The following is a 20006-nucleotide window of genomic DNA, read 5'->3' as shown; positions in this document are numbered from 1 at the left end:
TCACCGGTACCATTACCGGTGACCGTTAACCCTTACCGCCTTCCGTGTAATGAGGCCCTATGACTCAGCCCTGCAGTTCATTAGTCACACTTATTTTGCAGACAAATATTCTAGATAACACATTGACACTCTGAGATAACATAGCGTGTGCACACAGCCCTGCCCTGGTGTTTTTGCAAGTCATAGCTGCAGCATTGCATCATCCTGCTGGCTGCCTCAAAACAGAACTCAACGCTTGGGCCTGTGTCGTCATCTGTGAATTTGATGCCTCAGTCAGCTGTGAGCATTATAGATAAGACCCCCGTCTCTGCTGCTGTGCGTGACCCTGCCAGCAGCAGGCCTGAATAGGGTTGTGTTTTGCATCTCCACTTTTTATTTTAAAAAGACACTTTTGGTTGGCTAACCTATGCAAAATGTGTCACTCTGCTAAACTACATTTTACACTGCAAAAAACAATAGCTTTCAGCTTTTTTGTCTCAGATCTGGAAAGCAGCCTTTACCTTTTTTCTACCATACTCTTTTTTCATTCTAACATGTTTTATCTAATGTTATTCAAATATATATTCTCAGGCCGGACAACTTAGCCTTTTTTTAAACCCATAGCTCTGCTTTGTCAGCCTATATTTCAATGGTTTCATGTCTGTCTATGGGCCTGCAGCTGTGTTTCTGTGAACACTGTGTTTTTAAATGGCAAAATCCAATGCCACGGCATTCTGTTATTTATTTTATAACCTTACATGTCTTATTTTCATTCTATCAAATATAATATTAGTAAAATATATATTTCCAAGCCATGCAACTTAGCTGTTTTTTAAACCCATAGCTCTGCTTTGCCGGCCTATATTTTCAATAGTTTCATGTCCCGGCATGCCCCGGCAACTTCACAATACTGCCCGCTCCATATCTGGATAACATGCCAGGGAATGTCCGCCCTGGCTCATCCAAATATATGAAAAAATTGTATTCACATTTATACATTTTATTCCTCTTTTATTCACTTTAAAATGCCAAAACCGTCCCAGACCTATTTATAGGTCAAGCCTCTCCTCTACATTTTAAAATTATGATGGCGTGCCTTAAAAAACACAACCTCCTTTTTATATTAAGTCTATTAAAAAACTGCTATAGAATGATGACATCAGACACTCTGCCTAGCTTTATATTACATCAATATAAAACCTGTTATCAATATATGCCCACTTTATATACAAATAATATATAATTATTAAAATCCATCAAATTAATATGAAATACTTTAAAGGGCTTATCAATAATATATACAAAGCCAAACCCATTCCCACATCATCAACTCATCACCGCAACAAAACCCTATCATTCACAGTCTATCACCTCACAACTCACTTTGACCTCCAACAGGAAGCAGAGCTCCCTGCCCTCATTTTTACATGAACTTTATTTGAACTTTATATCAAATCATCTCAACATCCTATCTGTAGAAAAGCACATTCCTTGGACACATCTGTAGGTTCCACAGGTAAGCTTTATTCCAGTTACATCACCCAGGCTAGGCCTCTCCAACTGACGTCCTGGAACCTTCACAACAGGTATTCCAACATTCTCTCAGGCATTCCCATGCACCTGCATTCAGACCAAGTACGATACAACACATCTCCCTCCTCGCACACAAATCCACGAAAGGGAACACACAGGGAACACTGAAACAAGATATCTTTTTTTATGAGAGATGGAACTCAGGAGAAAGGCAGAGGGTGTCCCCCCCAACATACTTCCATGCAACTATAGGTAGCATGGAAGGCGCCCCCCCCCTTTCTACTCATACCGATAATAAGGACCATCCTTTTATAAAGCTGGGTTGAACCACAATAGACACACGGCTACCGCCAAATGTGAACACCCTTATCCACCCAGGCTGGTGCAAGCAAACACAATTCACCACCACACACACAGCAGAATGTCAACACACCCCTATTAACTCATACAGTGGAATGTCAACACAACCCTATCTACCTCAGTTGGAACACACACAGTTCCCAGCCACTAATACAGTGGAATGTACACACACCCCAATATACCCCGGTGGGAAAACACACAATTCACCACCTCTCACACAGCAGAATGTCAACACACACACATCCCCCTTATCTATACATCCTCACTTCAAGGTTTATCATTTCACACAAGACAGGAAAATTCAAAATTGAACATTTCTCCATCCATGTTGACTCGTGGAATTTGTACTTAAATTTTTACGCAATAAGTTCTTAGTTGGAATGAATGTCCCATCCTGAAAATCCTCAAAAAATTTATGCTGCCATTTTACCAATATCATACCAGTCAACAATCCTACTCACAACCAGTACCAGTACACATAAGAATGATCATGACTGACACCATGGTACTAGAGCTAAAAGTCCAGGTTGCTCCACATCCTAAGTGTCCATGCTCCGCCGACGCCTATAAGTCCATGATGCGGGCAACATCTATAAAACTAAAACTTCCTCAAAAAAGTTCAGCTAACTCACTCTTACTCTCCACTCTCACTTCAGCTCAGTCACCACCTGCCTTATCAGTATGACGATTAATCCAAACAAACATGCAATGCGGTACTCGTCACAAGCATCCACATTGTCCATCCAAATCTTGGAACTCCTTAAAGAGGTTAACTCCTTAAACAGATTAAGGAATAACGGTAACACCCAACATTTCTTCATAAACACAAGTTTTGCAAAGGTGATGGGACTTACTTGATATGGGGGGCAGTGTTTAATTTCCTTCTTTTCTGCTCCCCACAAAGCAGACTGATCATCTTTTTCTTCTGTTTTCCCACGTAGGTTCTTTTTCTCGACTTACAAGACAACCCCTTCACCAGAATAGAAAAGCAAGTTCCTGGGACACATCTTTACGTTCCACAGGTAAGCTTTATTCGAGTTACAATTTAAGATGTTAAGCATGAACTACTGGGTCCCATCACCCAGGCTAGGCCTCTCCAACGGATCGTCCTGATACTGTCACAAAAAGCATTCCTACATTCACACACAAACATTCTCTCAAGCACACCAACATTCTCTCAGGCATTCCCATTCATATGCATTCAGACCAAGCATGATACAACAATATCAAATAACAAAAACACTTTATATCATGAAATATACATTTGATATAAAATAGATATCATCTTTGATATCAATTTTATATTAAATGTATATTAAATTGATATAAAAAAATCATATAAAATATGGGAAGGTGGGATTAAGGCCGGAAGCAGGGGGCTTTCCCAACTGTCTAAAATGTAACATTGCAAAAAAAGGGGGGCCCATACACTGCCAGCATCAAAGCATCAGGTGTGGGGTACATTTGTCCACCCAGCAGAACTCCCATGCAACAGAAGGCTGCACTTCAGGAGCCACCAGCTGAACGGCTGCGCTGGCTCTGTCGAGCACTATCGCCTTGCATTAAAACTGCATTTTTCAGTCACCAAAATAATGGCTGCGCTGTCTTACCAGCCACACATGGGGCAAGATGAAACATCCTGAGAATTGCTACCAGTAATTTCTTCATTTGCACCAGAGAAAAGAAGTGAAAGGCAGCGTTGCTATGCTGCCAGCTCAAAACGTTTTCACAAAAAAAATAATACTTTTCTGCCTTTTTCAGCTTTTCAACAGTACACAACTTGGTTCCAGTGAGACCCAGCTATGTCCATCCATATTCAGGTGGTGCTCCAGCAAATGGGGGCATTTCTCATTGAAGGACAGGCTGTGTCAGGCAAGATCTGTGAAATAACAAAGAACTTTACCCCAAGCCGTACGCAAAACGCTTTACTTTTGCAACAAAATATCACACATAAACTCTTTACAAAAAGCCCTCTCTCTCTCTCCTAGCTCATGTCAGTTTCAAAGGACATTTTATTTGAACAGATGCCTGTGCATTAGAAACATGACTGGGGCTTTGGAAAGGTTCAGAAAATGGATGAGAGGAAGGCTGCATTGTAAAGTGACAGCCAAGGAAAATGAACCACGTGTAAAATGGTGCTTTTTACAAAACAAGAAAATGTCTGTTTAAAAGTAAATTGTTGAATTAAGGCTCTGTCCTTGCAGAGAAATGTGATGGGGGGTTGTTTTAAAACATATATAGGATATTTAATTCCAACAGGCTTGCTTTCTGGTCCATGAAAGAAAAATAAATAAATACATTTGCTGTAAGGCCAGCAGAACAGGGTTTGCATACCCCGGCTTCAAAGGACCGTGCTTCCTGGGAACATGATCTACCTCCCTTCAAGTGGACCCGCCCCCGGGGCATATGAATAGGTAAGGGTGGAGGATCTTGCACCCTTATCAGACAATGCAGCAGTGCTCCAGCCTGGGACAAGGGATTTCCAGAACACATAGGTGTGACTTTCTGGTAGCACCTCCCCTCAACTCAAACTGAAGAGCTTCAAAGGCGTATACATGACAAAACAGGGCTGAACTGACCAGAGCCTGACATTTGGTTGTGGCCGGGAAAAGAATGTCCTTATTTGGAACACAAAGCAGGCCCATTTGGGGCAAAAGACTGTTCTTATTTAATAAACATTAAGACTTTTATTTCTGCAAGCGGGAAACGCTGCAATGCATAATTTTAACAGTTCAATTGTAATTTTTGTGTCATTAAAACAAGACCAATCCAGTTGTTAGAGGCATGTCAAGCCAAAGGTCTGCCCCCATAGTACATCCTGTGATGTCATCTGCCTTAGAAAAGGTGGAGGCTCAGAGAGGCTAAGGACTGACTCTCCTGACTTCCAGTTTAAGCATATCCCGAGATCCAGACATTTCATACCCACCCTGGAAGATTCCAGATTCCACTGCAAGGTAAGGGATATCTGATTAAGACCCTCCTATCCAGGCAGAACCACCATTCAGAATTAAACCCCACAAAAATCCCACTAATTCAGGGAGAAAGGGGAAAGGTGACTGAATCCTCATTGGGATTATCCAGCGCTACCTGCTTGCCCTGCTTCCTGCTTTATCCAGCTGATGCGCCACTGTGCCGTGACCAGACCCCTGACCCGCTGTTCAGATACCCGGTTGGCAGTCCAAAATTCCAAATTCAAGTGCTTATTGTAAGTATCACCCCATCCCATAGCAAAACATACGATATCCCATTCTGATACTTTGCCTTTGTTCAACCCTATAAGTAATCCTGAAAGTACACTAGTAACTGTATAAATTATCAGAACCCTATGTGTAATCTGTTCCTTGATTTCCATGTGTTAGCGACATTCTTTCCTATGCTTTTAGCCCATTGCATAAGTCCTTAGTCATATTTGGAATACATTAATTAATTCCCACATAAAGAGACTTGCGGTGTGTGGGGGGTTAAGGCTGCAGTTTAACCTTTTATAACAGGCGATTTTCTCTCTCCACTGCGTTCACTTTTGAAACCGAATGTCCTTTCCCATTAAGAATCTCCTCCTGTCAATCATTTAGTTACCCTTTCACTTTCTTATTATTCCTGTGATGTGTATCTGTCCCTTAGCATAAAAAACACATTCTGATTTTGTCTGTTGAATCAATTTTTCAAGCTGTTTTGACATTTAAACCTGTGAAAATAAGAAAATGCAATTTCTCCATGTGTGATTTGGCTGCACTGTGTTTTTCCTTCCCAAGTTGACTTTCTGAACTGCCTGCCCATTGTTATGACATTGCTTTGTAGTTTGCTAGTGTTATTATATCTCTGATACTGTTATACTCATTTGTGCCTTTTCCATTGAACCGCGCATGTAAAATAAACATTTAGTAATTTTGTGGGCCGTTTTGCTCAGTTTTCAGGGAGCTAAATCTGGTTTTTCTCCTCCTATTCAGTGCCGGTTAGTCGAATTTTAATTCTGATTGTTACATAGTGTGCCTGACTCCTTGCTACACCTCCCCATCCACGCATAGTAGGGGTTTAAGGGAGTGTTGCAGGGGGAATAATTAACTGTGATACAATTTAAAACCCACTCAAACGTTAATTTTGCTTTCTTTCAAGTATGTAGGGTTTATTTTACATGAGAAGGTACAACTAAGTGTATTCCATCAACTTACCATGTATTTATCGCCCACTGGTGATTGCTGCCCAATATTAAATTTGTGTGATTTCATTTGAATTTTCAAATAAATAAATATTGTATTACCATCCACCGGCCTGGTTCATGGTCCATTTTGGCCTAGGTTATTTGTAAAAGGGGGTGTGAAACGGATTGGGTGCCATCTCAATCTGAATTCTTAGTAAATAAAGTAAAAGTATTTTAATTGTGCGCTGCATCCTAGGCCCGTGGCAAGAGTCCTGGTCTGGTGTGTGACGTTCCTTTAGAATCCTTAACACAGGAAAGGGATATTTAAAAGGTTCAGAATACAGTTTCGACTCTTCATTTATAAACAAACAAAGCAACCTGTTAGGTGAAGATTGTATCTAATATTCCATCTAGCATAAAATTATTAGAACGTTTGAGAAGTCCATATTTGGTTTCACATTTTTCAGTAGCTCAGCACTGTGCAATTTCAGAGATGTAGTTTCAGTCTGGATTGTCTTCAACATCGCAACAGGAGGAATGCCACAGGAACAGATTCTGGTTTGAGGTCTTGCAATATGCCAGCACAGTGAAATGTGAGAAAAGTAGTGCTTTCTTATTCTGCATAGTGATTGGTGAACATTTCTAATGGAAGCATTTGAAGAAAAATTACCACAAGTTACAAATCCTGGACTTGTGCCAGAGCCATGGATCTGATCCCCTGGATTATGTGCATGAATGGACTAGGTCAGGAAGCGTAAAGAATAAGGAGACAAGTTGCCATACGTTGCTTCTGCGTCTTCAGCAAGCAGCATACGCATCTTTTCAATGGGAATTATCACTTTCAATGCTAAAAGTGAAAAATAATACATTTTTAGAATGATTTTCTTTTCACTCTTAAATGTGTCTTCTTTTGTGTGATCACATGCTCCCCTTGTAGAAGGAGAGAAGCTGAAGCACCAATCAAAAAGATGCACAAATGCACGCAGCAATGATAAATACTGTACTAGCCTCTGGCATGATGTCACTACATTTTGGCTCTCCAGAGCCCTTTTATCATATGTTCTCTTTTTTTTCTTCCTGCATTAACTCTGGCAGAGGGCGAAAGATGAAACCTAAAATATAGGCCTGTTACTAACAGTGGCGTAACACAAGCTCTGGGGGCCCCCCTGCAAGCCATGCTGAGGGGGCCCCCCCAACTCGGCAACAAATCACAAGTTGCGGCACACTCTGGGCCGCCCTAGATTACCACGCTTGCGCAATACGCAGAAACGTGTTGCTGAAGTGGTATGCCACACACTGCACTATGAGAAAGATATAAATATGTGTTTTAATGCAATATACAGCACACTTTCTGAGAAAAATTGACAAAAAAGCCACAGTGTTTGCTATTGTTGTGTAGGGTAACAGCAATCCAAAACATGCACGTTACCAACAGTGCACATGAACATTAATGCTTTGCTATTAAAAATGCCGTGCCACAATAAAAACATGTCCGACTGGCTGCACAATGTAGACCAGTGTAGACACATAATAACATTACAGTAACATTAAGACATACCTAGACTGGTTGCACCAAAATGTCTGTTGAAGCAATAAGACTCATCAAGAAGAGAGCACACATTCAAGCCTGCGTCTCTACGGCTTCTAACAACACAGCCAAACTCTTTAAAATCTGCAAGGAACTGGCCAATCCTGTTGTGGTTTCTACCTCTCCTGTTCCCTCAACATGCCATCTGTACAGCTTTGGCCTCTCGCTTCTCCGCTAAAACTCAGGACATCCTGTCCACTATCTCTGCTTCCTCTCCCTCTTCCACTCTCGGCCCCCTTTGGCCATCTCTCCTTCTCCTCCTCCTTTCTCCTCTTTCTCTCTAACACCTGACAAAGTACCATCTATGGAAGTGTCGTCGAAACAGGTGCTAGCCTGCTCCTCCAGAACCATCAAGGACCATATTGACACGTTCCAGCCTTGGCCGATTTTTGTAATCATTCTTTTGCCACTGGAACTTTCCCCTCTCTCAAATTCTTGGAAAAGCTGGCCAACTGCCAGCTTACACTCCACACTGAATCTGTTGGTTGTCTCCATAACCATCAGTCTGCTTTAAGAGCTGCCAGAGGCACGGAAATTGCTCTCCTGAACACCTGTGAAGATCTGATCTCTAACCTTGATTCCAGCATTCCTTCTGTCCTCATCATCCTGGAACTTTCCTCTGATTTCGACACGGTCAGCCACGCCATCCTGATCAATTGACTCTGTGAGAACCTGGGCATCATGGATCAGGCCTTGGAGTGGTTGACCTCCTTCTTCTTGGGCCGCCCCTCCCAGGCCCAACTTTGTCCCTTTCACTCCGCCACCTCTCTCTACATGTGGCATTCTCCAGGGCTCTATCCTCTCACCCTGGTTTTTCAACCTCTACTTTGCCCCTTCAACCCACCTGATCTCTACCTTCTCCTCTAACTTACAGTGTTATGCGGATGACACTCAGCTTTCCTTCAGGCTCCCCTCAACCTACTCTCCTATCTCGCTCATTCCTGGTGTGATCTTCAACTCCACTCTCTCTTTCTCTCCTCACATCACGGACGTCGCCAAGAAATCCCACTACGAACTGCACTGCCTCAAAGGGACTCTTCAATTTCTCACTTTCCCCCAGAAGCTCACTGTCTCCAGAGCTCTGGTTCTCTCTAGGCTGGACTACTGCAACAGCCACTTTCTCAATCTGCCTTCCTCTACTCTCCACCCTCTGCAACTAATCCAGAACAGGACTGCGAGAATTATCCTTGGCCTCAAGCCCAGGGACTGTATCTCTCCAGCCATGAAATCTCTCCACTGGCTCTCGGTGGCTGCAAGGATCATGTTCAAGATCCTTTTCATTGTCCACAAGGCTTTCTGGGTCTGGTATCTGCACTACATCCAACGCTATCTTCCAAAATACTTCCTTCTCGAGCCCTAGGGGTTAGATACTTCACCAGGCAGAGAGTGGAGGGAGGTAGATCCTTCTCCCCTGCAGGCGCCTCCCTCTGAAATGGCCTCCCTGACCCTCCCAAACTTGAGCCGGACCACCTGAAGTTCCGGAAGCAGCTCAAAACTTTCCACTTCTCCTCTGCTTTTTCTCTTTCCCTCCCCTGCTGACCTACCTGTCCGCTGTACCAACTGGTTGCTTGGCTACCCTCTGTCTCACTGAGTCCAGGCTCTTTTTTGATCAGTCACCCTTGCACTGCCTCCAGGCCTACCACGCATTTAGGGGCTGTAACTGTAACCCTACAGTCCCTTGTTCTCCTTGCACTACCCAGAGTCGCGCTGCCCTGGCGGCACTTACTCAGAGCATTGCTGCTCTGTTTACCCCTCCCCTCTCCCTTGCACTTCCCCCCTCCCTTTCCCCTTGCACTTCTCGTTCTCGCACTTGCACGATCTGAATGACACAAGGCTTAGTAAGATCATTTGTCTTGTCCTCCCTCAGTTTTCCTTCTCAGTTTTCCTTCTCTTGTCTTGTCATGTCTAAAAACACTTGTGTACAGGTGCGTTATATATGACTTATCATATCATAACATATCATTTTATCACAGATGCCCAAAAAAATATACAGTGCCGCAGTAAGAAACGGCTAGACTGGCAGAAACCAAATGCCAGTCTAGCCAGGTAATTACACTTAGCAGGACTGCTTTATCAGAAATGCCCAGTTAAAAAAAAGTCATACCAAACTGAGGAATGACTAGACTGGCTGCACCAAAATGCCTCTCTAGCCACTAATACCACATATCATGCCTGCTTAGCATGGACATGGATGGCCATTATGATTTATTGCACAACCCCACCCCATCACACATCCCTTCACCCTCCCATCCCCTACCCTAACCTCCAAAATCAGCTCAATGGCTCAGAATGACCTCCACGTCCCTCTTCCTTGTCCCAGTGCTTACTTATGAGGCTCCTTGCCTCAATGGGACTAGGAGTAACGAAGATTATAGGTAGCTAAATCAGGCATTACCTTCATGTACCTCTACCTTATACCAGTTCTTGTGTATGAGGCATAGTGCCTCATACACAAGTACTGCCTCATACACAAGTACTGGGATGAGGAAGAATAGGGATAGGTGTAAAGAAGATTACCAATAATTAATCAAGGCATTAAACACAAGTAGTGGTGCAACACCATTGAGCTGACTGGGCTTCAGCACTCCCCCCACCACTGAAATTGTGGGCTATGTTGACTTGACCTGGCTGACCTTCAGAGCAGTTGCCGACAGAATAGAAGACAGATGTTAAACGGCACCTGGGTTTTGCCATTAAGAAGGGCCCAGCCCAGCAATTACTAATGTAATGTCATTTCACTGTTTTACCTGCATTCAAATGGCAATTTTTTTAAGCAATTGAAATTGTGATGTGGGTTTAGTACTTGCTAGCCAAGGGAGTGATTGTAAGGGTAGAGCGGAAACAGGAGAACAGTCATTCTCACAGCAGCCCATAAGTGGGTGCTTTCAGACCTAAAGGAGAGAGTTAACTGCTTGTAACATTGAGGCTGCACTAGAATAGTCTCATTAAAATACGTAAAGAAGTTAGATGCCCCCACACAAATAAGTTCACACCTCCCCACCACACGTGAAGTTAGCACTCTCCCAACATTTGAAAAGTTAGCCCCCTGAAATGTAGGTTCCGCTCCTGAACACAAGCACACACACCATTAACCATATATACACACGCACACCCAGCCATCCATACATTTAAGTGTGCACCCTTTTACCATACAGGCACACCCAGGCAGCCACCTGTACATTTAAGTGTGCAATCTTTCACCACACAGGCACACACACCCAGGCACCTATCCATACATTTAAGTGTGCACCCTTTCACCATACAGGCACACCCAGGCAGCCAGTCACACAGTGTGCATCCTTTCACCGTACATGCATACCCAGCCACCCATACATTTGTGTGCACCCTTTCACCATACCCTCACACAGAAAGTCACCTATACATTTTTTTTTTGAAAATCAATTTTATTAAGTTTCCTTGGTGCATAACGAGGTTACATTCTTGCATTGCATTTATTAATGTGAGTTAACATAAAGAGAAAACCAGACGAAACACACCCCATGCCCCCCCCCCTCCCTCTCCCTCCCCCCACCCCCCTTCAGTTCGCGCTTACATAGCCTTGATAAACACTTGCACAACGGGCTCTCTTAATGATGGAGGCGTCAATACAATATGCGTGTGGCACGCCAAAGTCATATGGGCCAAACGAGTTCAGTTCTCAGCCGGGTCCTTGGCCCATGGTCCCACATCCGTGGGGAGGAGGGGAATCCCTCAGCTCAGTCTTCAGGACCTAGACCACTCGGCCGTACTTATCAAAGAAGGGGAGCCAAATTTCCTCGATACTGGACTTAGACTCATCGAGCAGGTGTGTGAGGAACTCCATGTCGTAGATGGCCCTTACTTTGGTCACCCAGGTTTTTTCCCCTGGCATTCTCGGGTGTTTCCATTTCTGCGCTAGACAGCATCTAGCTGCTACCAGCATCACCTGGAGCATGTGATCATGAGTGTTACCCCGGTCCTCTTCGTTACTAATCCCGAAGAGGAAGAGCCACGGGCAGGATACTCGTTCTATCCCATCTACCCCTTTGATCCAGGTCCGCACCTTGTCCCAGTATTTCTGGACCACTGGGCATCCCCACCACATGTGGATATAGTCACCTCTCTCTGTCCTACATTTCCAACAGTGTGGGTCATATCCTGGACGCATTTTGGCTATTCTTTGCGGGGGGTAGTGCCATCTATGTAATATCTTGAGGGCCTGATGGCGATATTGGAGGGAGGATGTGGATCGATTGGCCCGTCTACACATCTCTGTCCATCTCTCGTCATCAATTTCCTCGCCCAGGTCCCTACCCCATTGTATGCGTGCTGGTGGCGGGTCTCGGGGGATGGAGAACAGAAAGAGCTTGTATAGGCGGGAGATTATCCCCTTGGAGCCCCTTGCGGTCAGAAGGAGTTTTTCAAAGTCTGTGAGTTCCCTCCTGAGGGTATCACCCCAAGATGGTTCCGTGAGGGCACCCTTAAGCTGAAGATATCGGAACGGGGAAAGCGTGCCTATTCCCAGGGCTTCCTCAAGGTCCTTCAAGGGGAGGAAGGAGCCCCCCACCCACAACTGGCCGGTCCTACTAAGGCCCGCCTCGAACCATGTCTGGTAGGCTGCTGGTTCCGCTATTTTGGCCAGGAAAGGAGGGGCCCAGATGCAGCTCAAGGGGGAGGGCCATGTCGTGAGCCATCTATAGTAACCTCCCTCTCTCCACAGGGACCACAGTACTCTTAGAATCGGGTGGTTCAAGACTGATCTGGGGATCGTTCTCCTTGGGACCCAGAGCCATTCCTCTAGTGTGACGGGCGCCAGGGGCCTATTGTCCATGGCTACCCACTGTTTTTTCGGTCCCGGTGAGAAGTGATCGACCAGGATCCTCAACTGGGAAGCCCTATAATACGTCTCGAGATCAGGGTAGCCCACCCCTCCATCTTCCTTGGTCCTAGTCAGAACCTCGTATGAAATCCTGTGTTTTTTGCCCTGCCAGAGGAATCTAAGGAGGATGCGTTTTGTCTCGTCAAAAAAGGCCTTGGGGACTTGGACCGGGAGCATTTGAAAGAGAAACAGAAATTTTGGGAGGATAACCATTTTTATAAGGTTAAGGCGTGCCATCCATGAGAGACCCGTTCCCGCCCACCTTTCTATGTCTCTCCTGATTGCTGACCAGAGGGGGGGGAAGTTGGCCCCATACAGGTCCTCAAGGTTACGTGTGATTTGGACTCCCAAGTAACGGAACCCCTCATCGCTCCGCTTGAAGGGGAGACCCTCCACAAAGGTCACCTCCGTGTCTGGCAGGTTCCCACCCATGAATGCGACCGATTTGTCCAAATTAACCTTATACCCCGATAGTTCTCCATATCTTGCGAGGCCCTGCAGAACCCGAGGGATTGTTTGGGACGGTCTGGTGACATAGAGCAGGGCGTCATCCGCAAAGAGGCAGATCTTGCAGTGCATATCCCCCATCTGTACACCACTGATGTCCGCATCATTGCGGATCGAGATTGCCCACGGTTCCATCACCAATGCGTAGATTAACGGAGACAGGGGGCATCCCTGCCTCGTGCCACGTTCAAGGGGGAATTCCCTAGACTCAATCCCGTTAGCCACCACTCTGGCCGAGGGGGAGGAGTAGAGCGCGGATATCCATCCCAACCACCTTGGACCCATCCCCACTGACAAGAGAACCTCCCTCATGAAAGCCCAGCTGACCCTGTCAAAGGCCTTCTCCGCGTCAAGAGCCAGTAGGAGAGCGCCTTCATTCCTGGCCTCGGTCGTGGCCAATACATGGAGGGTCTTCCTTAAATTATCGGAACCCTGTCTATTGAGGACGAATCCCGCCTGATCAGGATGTATCAGGCGTGGGAGGGAGTTTTCCAATCTGGAGGCCAGGATCCTAGCAAAGATCTTGGCATCTAAGTTGAGAAGTGAAATGGGTCTGTAAGACCCACAAGCTGCCCGGTCTTTACCAGGTTTAGGTATGACGGTGATGAGGGCCTGTAGGAAAGTCGGGGGGATCGTGTCGTTGCCTCTAATTTGGTTGAACAATTTGGTCAGGGGCTTCACTAAGGTGGACTGGGTCTGTTTATAGAAATCCGCTGTGTAGCCGTCAAGGCCAGGAGCCTTTCCGGCCTTCAGTCTCTTGATGGCTCCCTCCACCTCCTCTTCTGAAATTTCCCCCTCGAGGGCCTCCAAGTCCTGGTCGGTCAGTTTGGGGAGGGGGTGTTCTGCCAGGTAGGAGGCAATGTCCTCCCGAGATTCGCCCGCTTGCCTAGAATAGAGTTTGCTGTAGTACTCAGCAAAGCATTCCGTCACTTCATGCCGGTTCCCATGAACCCTGCCCTCTTCGTCGGTCAACCGGGTAATCCCTCTCTCCACTCTACACCCCCTCGACCTCTGAGCCAGCAGAGTGCCTACCCTGTCGCCCTGTTCGTAGTATCTCTGTTTGGTATATCGCATCCTCTTAACCACCTCCCCTATGAGAACCGTATGGAGCTCCTGTCTTTTGCCCTGCATCTCGTCCAATAGTGCCCTCCGGTCCACTCCCGGGACTCCCAGTCTGGCCCGCAAGATCTGCAGCTCCCCTCGGAGTCTGCTCTCGATCAGGCCCCTCTCTCTTTTACGCCTCGAGCCCTCCGCTATGAGGAGGCCTCTGAAGGTGGCCTTCCCCGCTTCCCATACCATGGACATGTCCGTCTCCCCCGTGTCATTTGTCTCGAAGTAGGCCAGCATTTCCTGCTTCATGAACTCACGGAATACTGGATCCCTAAGGAGCGTGTCGTTGCACCGCCATCGAGCCGATCTCGGGGCGATGGGCAGGGACCAGTTAGCTATAAGTAGTTCATGGTCCGACCACGTTATGGTCTCGACTTTTGGTTGGGTCATCGCCCCATCTCCCTCCTCTGAGGCCAACAGAAGGTCGATTCTGGTGTAGGTGCAGTGCGGGGGAGAAAAGAATGTGTAACCACCCTGGGCCGGGTACGCCTTGCGCCAAACATCTACCCAGTAGTGATCCTTCAAGAGGTTCTGCAAGGCCAGGTTATCCCTCGTGATCCCCTTGGGTACCCCACCTCTGGCGGACCACCAGTCCAGTTGGGGGTCGGCTATGAGATTAAAATCACCCCCGAGAATCATGGCCCCCTCGGCCCATTCATCCATGACACCAAAGATCCGTGTGAGGAACTCCACCTGGCCCGTGTTGGGCGCGTATACGGTGGCGAGAGTAACTCGCTGCCCCTCGCAAAGCCCCTTGACACCCAGAAATCGACCCCCAAACCCCCTCTTGGTTTCCACCCCCGTTAGTTGGAGAGCCCTTCCCAGGAGAATGCCCACCCCCTCCTTCTTCGAGGTCGGGTGTGAAGCCCAATAGTTGCTACCGATGTCTTTCCCCTTGATTCTGGATTCCCTCCCGCGCTTATAATGTGTTTCCTGTAGAAATAGGACCGTCAGGTGTTGTTTTCGGAACATGTTGCCCGTGAGGGATCTTTTATTTTGAGAGTTTAGACCCTTGACATTTAACGTGCCCACCTTCCCTTCAATCGTTGTCATCATACCGTGTGCGTATTCTGAACCCCTCGTGGTGATTGAATTTTAGTGCCCCTTGCCAAGCGTATTCTTGCGGTCTGAACTGAATTTCCCCCTGAGTCCCCCAAACTACCCCGTTATCCCCCCCATCCCCTCCCCCCTTGCAACTGACCCCCCTCCCCGTGTCTTCCCTCCCCCCTCCCCACCCTTGTACCTTGAGGCGTCCGTCCACTCTCCCCAACATGTGTTGGGGCCGGTCAACGAACCACCAAGGACTCCAACCCCAGCCCCGGGGTTTTCGTGTGTCTGGAGAGTCCCAGATCGCAAGTCCGATTCAGGTCGGCCCCTGCGGGCCTTCGGTGCACTTAACCGAGACAAAAACCAGAGACCCCGCCCGGGCCCTCAACCCACAACCAGAAACCCAAACGCGGGGCAACACAAATAAACAGTTAACTTTTTAACATAATGGTCTGCCGACCCAAGGTCCGGTGGGCCAAACGCGACACCGCCGCGGTGTCCGTTCAAGGCAGTTCGTGGGCCCGGGGCCTCCTGCGTCCGTACCCTGAATCGTCTCTCACCTCATGATTTTCTCTCCTTCCAATCGAACGTCATTTTCATGAGTCAGTGTGATTTTCCGGGTTCATCGACGGGTGTCTGGTTTTCCGAAACTTTCGGGCCCCCTTGACCTTAGATTTCCCACTGTGATTTCCTGGGCCGTCGGGACCCCTAGGGGGGTCCCGTGGTCCTCCCTCCTGGGCGCCCGAATGGCCCGCCTGGTCGTTCACCAGATCGTCCGTGGCTCTTCGTATGTCCTCCTCCGACACCAGGTGGTGTTTCTCACCTAGCCACTCAAACTCCAAATAGAAGGGGTGACCCCACCGATATCGGACTCCTTTTCCCTGCAACCATCTTGTGAGTGTGCCGCATTTCCTCCTCATTGACAGGGTTAGGGCCGAGAGGTCTTGGAAGATGGATACCTTTGAATCACCGTACTGTATGGTGCCAAGATGTCTCGCCTTTTCCAGGATTCTGATCTTGTCCCTGTAGTAGTGCAGCCGAACCAGAACCGAGCGTGGGCCTCTGCCTCCCCCCCCCGCTCGGTGCACCCTGTCGAAGTTGGTCGCCCCCACGTCTTCCGTTCCCAGGGCGATCCTCACGATATCGTGCACTTTGCCTTCAAGTCCTTGTACGGATTCGCCCTCAGATTCCATCAGGCCAAAGATTCGAAGGTTGTTCCTCCTCTCCCTATTTTCCATGTCGTCAACCTTGAACCGAAGCTCTTCCTCGCGCCTTTCCATGTCTCGGAGTCTCATGTCCATTTGGGTTTCGAGGAGTGTCGCCGAAAGTTGGTTATTCTCGACGCCCTCCACGCGGTCTTCTAGGGTGGCGACCTTGGTGGTGAGGTCGGCCAGTTTGGCCCCCATGTCTGTCCTCATACCTCGTATCTCCTCCAGAATCGTTTGGATGTTGTTCTGGATAGCCCCCAGATCCGGGGGTGGGACGGTGGGGCTACCGGCGGCCATGGTCCTTTCTTTGGGAACAAACTGATATTTCAGCAAGTTCTCTCTCCAGTTCATGAGGGGTTCGTGTCGGCCAGTTTACGACGGACGCCGCCTTTCTCCGGGTCAGGCCGGGCCTCGGGCACCAGAGGCGCCGGGCGTGCGTTCCCTGTGTGGGTGGACGGTTTTCTTCAAGTCGGAGGATGCCCAGGGGAGGAAGCGCCGCGGGCTCACCCTCTCGGGCCTATTCGTGGGCGGCGCGGCTCGTGCTGTCTCCTGCGCCACTCCGCGCCAGGTCGTGGGGGAGGGGCAGCCGATATCGCCTTGGTCCGTGTAACTCCGCACAGGAGCGTCGGATCGGAACCAAAGTTGGACCCAGGTGGGGGCCACAGGCTTCCACGTCTTTTGGGGGGGGTCGCGTAGTATATGGGACCCTCGTTTCGCCGATAAATCGTGATTCACCCGGGGCTGGGTGCGGAGCTCGACGTTCAGGCGTCCATCCTGCCCGCGCCCCCTGGTGGCCTCTCCACCTATACATTTAAGTGTGTACACTTTCACCATACAGGCACACCCAGGCAGCCACCCATACCTTTCAGTGTGCATCCTTTCACCGTACACGCACACACGCATACCCAGCCACCCATACATTTGTGTGCACTCTTTCACCATACACTCACACACGCACATGTCATGGGTTGAGGGGAGCCATAATACTTCAAAAATACATTGGGCCTCATTAGGACCCTGGCGGTGATGGTATTACGAGTTCTGCTCGCGGGTTCCTGACAGCCCGCCAGGTCTTACCTGGCGGGCTGTGCGGCACCCGCGAGCATAACTTGTAATTGCGTCGACACCGTTATCAACTGTGCCGGCGCAACCATGCTTCCCACCCCAATTCTGCCCTACTGGGCAGAATGGGGATCGGGAGCCCGGCAATACCGCCAGCAGCTAATGGGCAATTACTGGCCCATTCATCTTGCAATGGGCCAGTTATTGCCCAATCGCGGGAGGCGGTGCCGGTAACAAGCATGGCAGTAGCCGTGCCTTCCATACAGGCATGGCTACCGCCATGCTCGTAATGAGGCCCATTGTTTCTTTTTGAAATCACTCTGACTTCATAAAGAAATTATTTCCGTTAAGGACTGAACCATAATGGAAATAATTTCTTTATGAAGGCAGAGTGACTTCAAAAATAAACTATTTATTTTGAAGTAATAGGGCTTCTCCTACCCCATGACATGGAGGCCTCCAGCCTAGGGTCTTCATGTCATGGGGTGGGGGTAGCCACCAGACTTTTTGTATTCACTCTGCCTTCATAAAGAAATTATTTCTGTTACAGAAATCATTTCTTTAGAAATGCAGAGTAAATCCAAAAAGAAAATGTAGAAAAAGAAAAAAAAAATGTTTGTTTACTCCAAGTGGGGCCCCTTCCAGAACATGTGGTCGCGGGGCCCCCCGCACCGTGGGGGATGCGGGGGCCCCTGTTACACCAGTGGTTACTAACCATACTCCCGCAATGGGACTAGTCTGGCCTCCAAGGTACTAGACGTTACTCAAAAGTCCTTGTTCGTCTATTGATAGCCTACACAATCATAGATAAACACTGAAAGTCACAGGAATTAACAAAACTTGAAGCTATAATTGTAGGGTAACAGACCGGTATCACATGTAAACAAAGCATTTCCCAGCTTGGAGACACTATCCCTGTGAAAGGACATCTTCACCCCATACATTGTGAAAAGACCCTTCGGGTCTATATTTTTCTACCATGCACAGTGTGGAGCCTCTTGAGTTGGAACTGGAAAGGGGACAGAGCAAGGCCTGACCTTTGACCACTTTGTGGCATTCCATGAGGTTCTTCCTCAGCACCTGCTCTCCTTGCGCCGATTTAGGAAGTGAGAACAAAGCAAAGCAGCACGCTCCCACTGGCATGTGTTTTTTTTTAAAAAAGAAGTAGTTGCCAACATATAGAAGATGATTAAGACATAGATGGAACATTTGCATTAAGGACTCACACCTCATGACAAAAATGTTGTGGTTGATGTACATTAATTGTTGTGTCTGATTCTGTGTGGCCGTTTCCTGATTTATCTATATGGGTTACACAGGTCCTTTTACTGTACCAAGTGTGTGCCTTCTTAGGCTATCTTGGTTCTGTGGTCCTATAGTCACTATGGCGGCAGGTGTTCTGAAATGCATGTACCTCTGTACACTCTCTACACTGAACACTTAATTCTGAAATAGAATATCGGGGGAGGGAAAAGAATGGGTTTTCTCACCCCCTCTGAAACAATGTCTTCTCGCTCCCCAGGTTTTGCCTGAGGGCTGCAGGGGAAGGGGAGGGCTGTGAGTTGTGATCCTCCTGTGAAATACATGTGCCTCTGCACACATTCTCCCTCTACTCCACCCCACCACTGAGATTTCATTGCAGAACGCCATCTTTCCTGGAGACCTGTTCTGCAATAAGATCACAAAGGGAGAATATTTCCCCCCATATTCTGCCAGAGGACTGCATTGGAGGGGATGGTATGTGAGCTATGAGTCTGGTTCTGCAGAATACACACGCCCTGTAACACAATCTCGTGCAGAGTTTTCAAGCAAAATAAAATCTCCCCGAGCTTTAGTGTTCTACTGTGATGGTTCTCTGCGGCCTCTTTCTTGAGTATATATGGTTTGCACATATCTTGTTACTGTAACAAGGGTGAACGTTCTTATGCTGTTACAGATCTGTGCTCGAATAGCTAATGTGGTGAAACTGACAACCATCATGTCTCAGGTGGATAGATCGGGGCAAAGTGCTCGCCTCTGAAGCAAGACGACAGGGCGCACCACAGGCTCGATCCCCGGGGCCACGCTTAGAGACCTATGGGTATTAAGCGTGTTATAAATTACCTATCATATCATAGCACGGGCATCCAAAGTTAACAATTTTTGTGAAACAGGATATGCAATGGTTAGTTTTCCTCTAATACTAAAGAACATTTCAGCTTAAAAAGTATCAGTTTCTCGTGTGTTTATGTGCGTTCTTCTTCAGGGCTGAATAAATAAATTGTGCCCAATTCCTTACCATATTTTATGAGAAGTTCCAGCAGGCGATTTTTCAGGACACACGCCATTTTAGTGTTTCATTTGTACTTATTTGCTTGTCTTTAAGTGAACCTTGAGAAGCCTACAGCATTAAAAAAAAGTTATTTCTCTTTAGGAAATTCTCTTATTTGTGAACAATGCTACAACATCAACGCTGAGAGCTGCAGTGGCGTTTTTGCACCATGTCCTGCTAACGTCACACATTGCGTCAAAAGACTGGAGAAAAACAAGGATGGTAAGTGTGTTGTGCAAACTGTGGCTTCACTGCCAACCAAAACATAATTCATGGCACTGTCAAAAAATATTTTCCATTTGTCA

General features: G+C 47.4%; 1 protein-coding gene across 2 annotated transcripts in view; it reads left to right on the top strand.

Annotated features, from left to right (window-relative positions):
* The window catches only part of LOC138529205 (phospholipase A2 inhibitor 1-like), a 290105-nt gene that overhangs the window by 63195 nt on the left and 206904 nt on the right, over nucleotides 1-20006 (top strand). The window contains exons 2-3 of one of the 2 annotated variants that reach the window (XM_069640820.1): nucleotides 2814-2894; nucleotides 19804-19923. In XM_069640820.1, the coding sequence (XP_069496921.1) occupies nucleotides 2814-2894; nucleotides 19804-19923 (201 nt within the window). The remainder of the gene's footprint in view (nucleotides 1-2813; nucleotides 2895-19803; nucleotides 19924-20006) is intronic. The other variant, XM_069640821.1, reaches the window with a different exon arrangement.

The sequence above is a fragment of the Ambystoma mexicanum genome, chromosome 1q, assembly GCF_040938575.1.
Source record: "Ambystoma mexicanum isolate Mex_15411 chromosome 1q, UKY_AmexF1_1, whole genome shotgun sequence".
In the NCBI taxonomy this organism is placed as follows: Eukaryota; Metazoa; Chordata; class Amphibia; order Caudata; family Ambystomatidae; genus Ambystoma; species Ambystoma mexicanum.
This window is presented reverse-complemented; position numbering and strand designations above follow the sequence as displayed.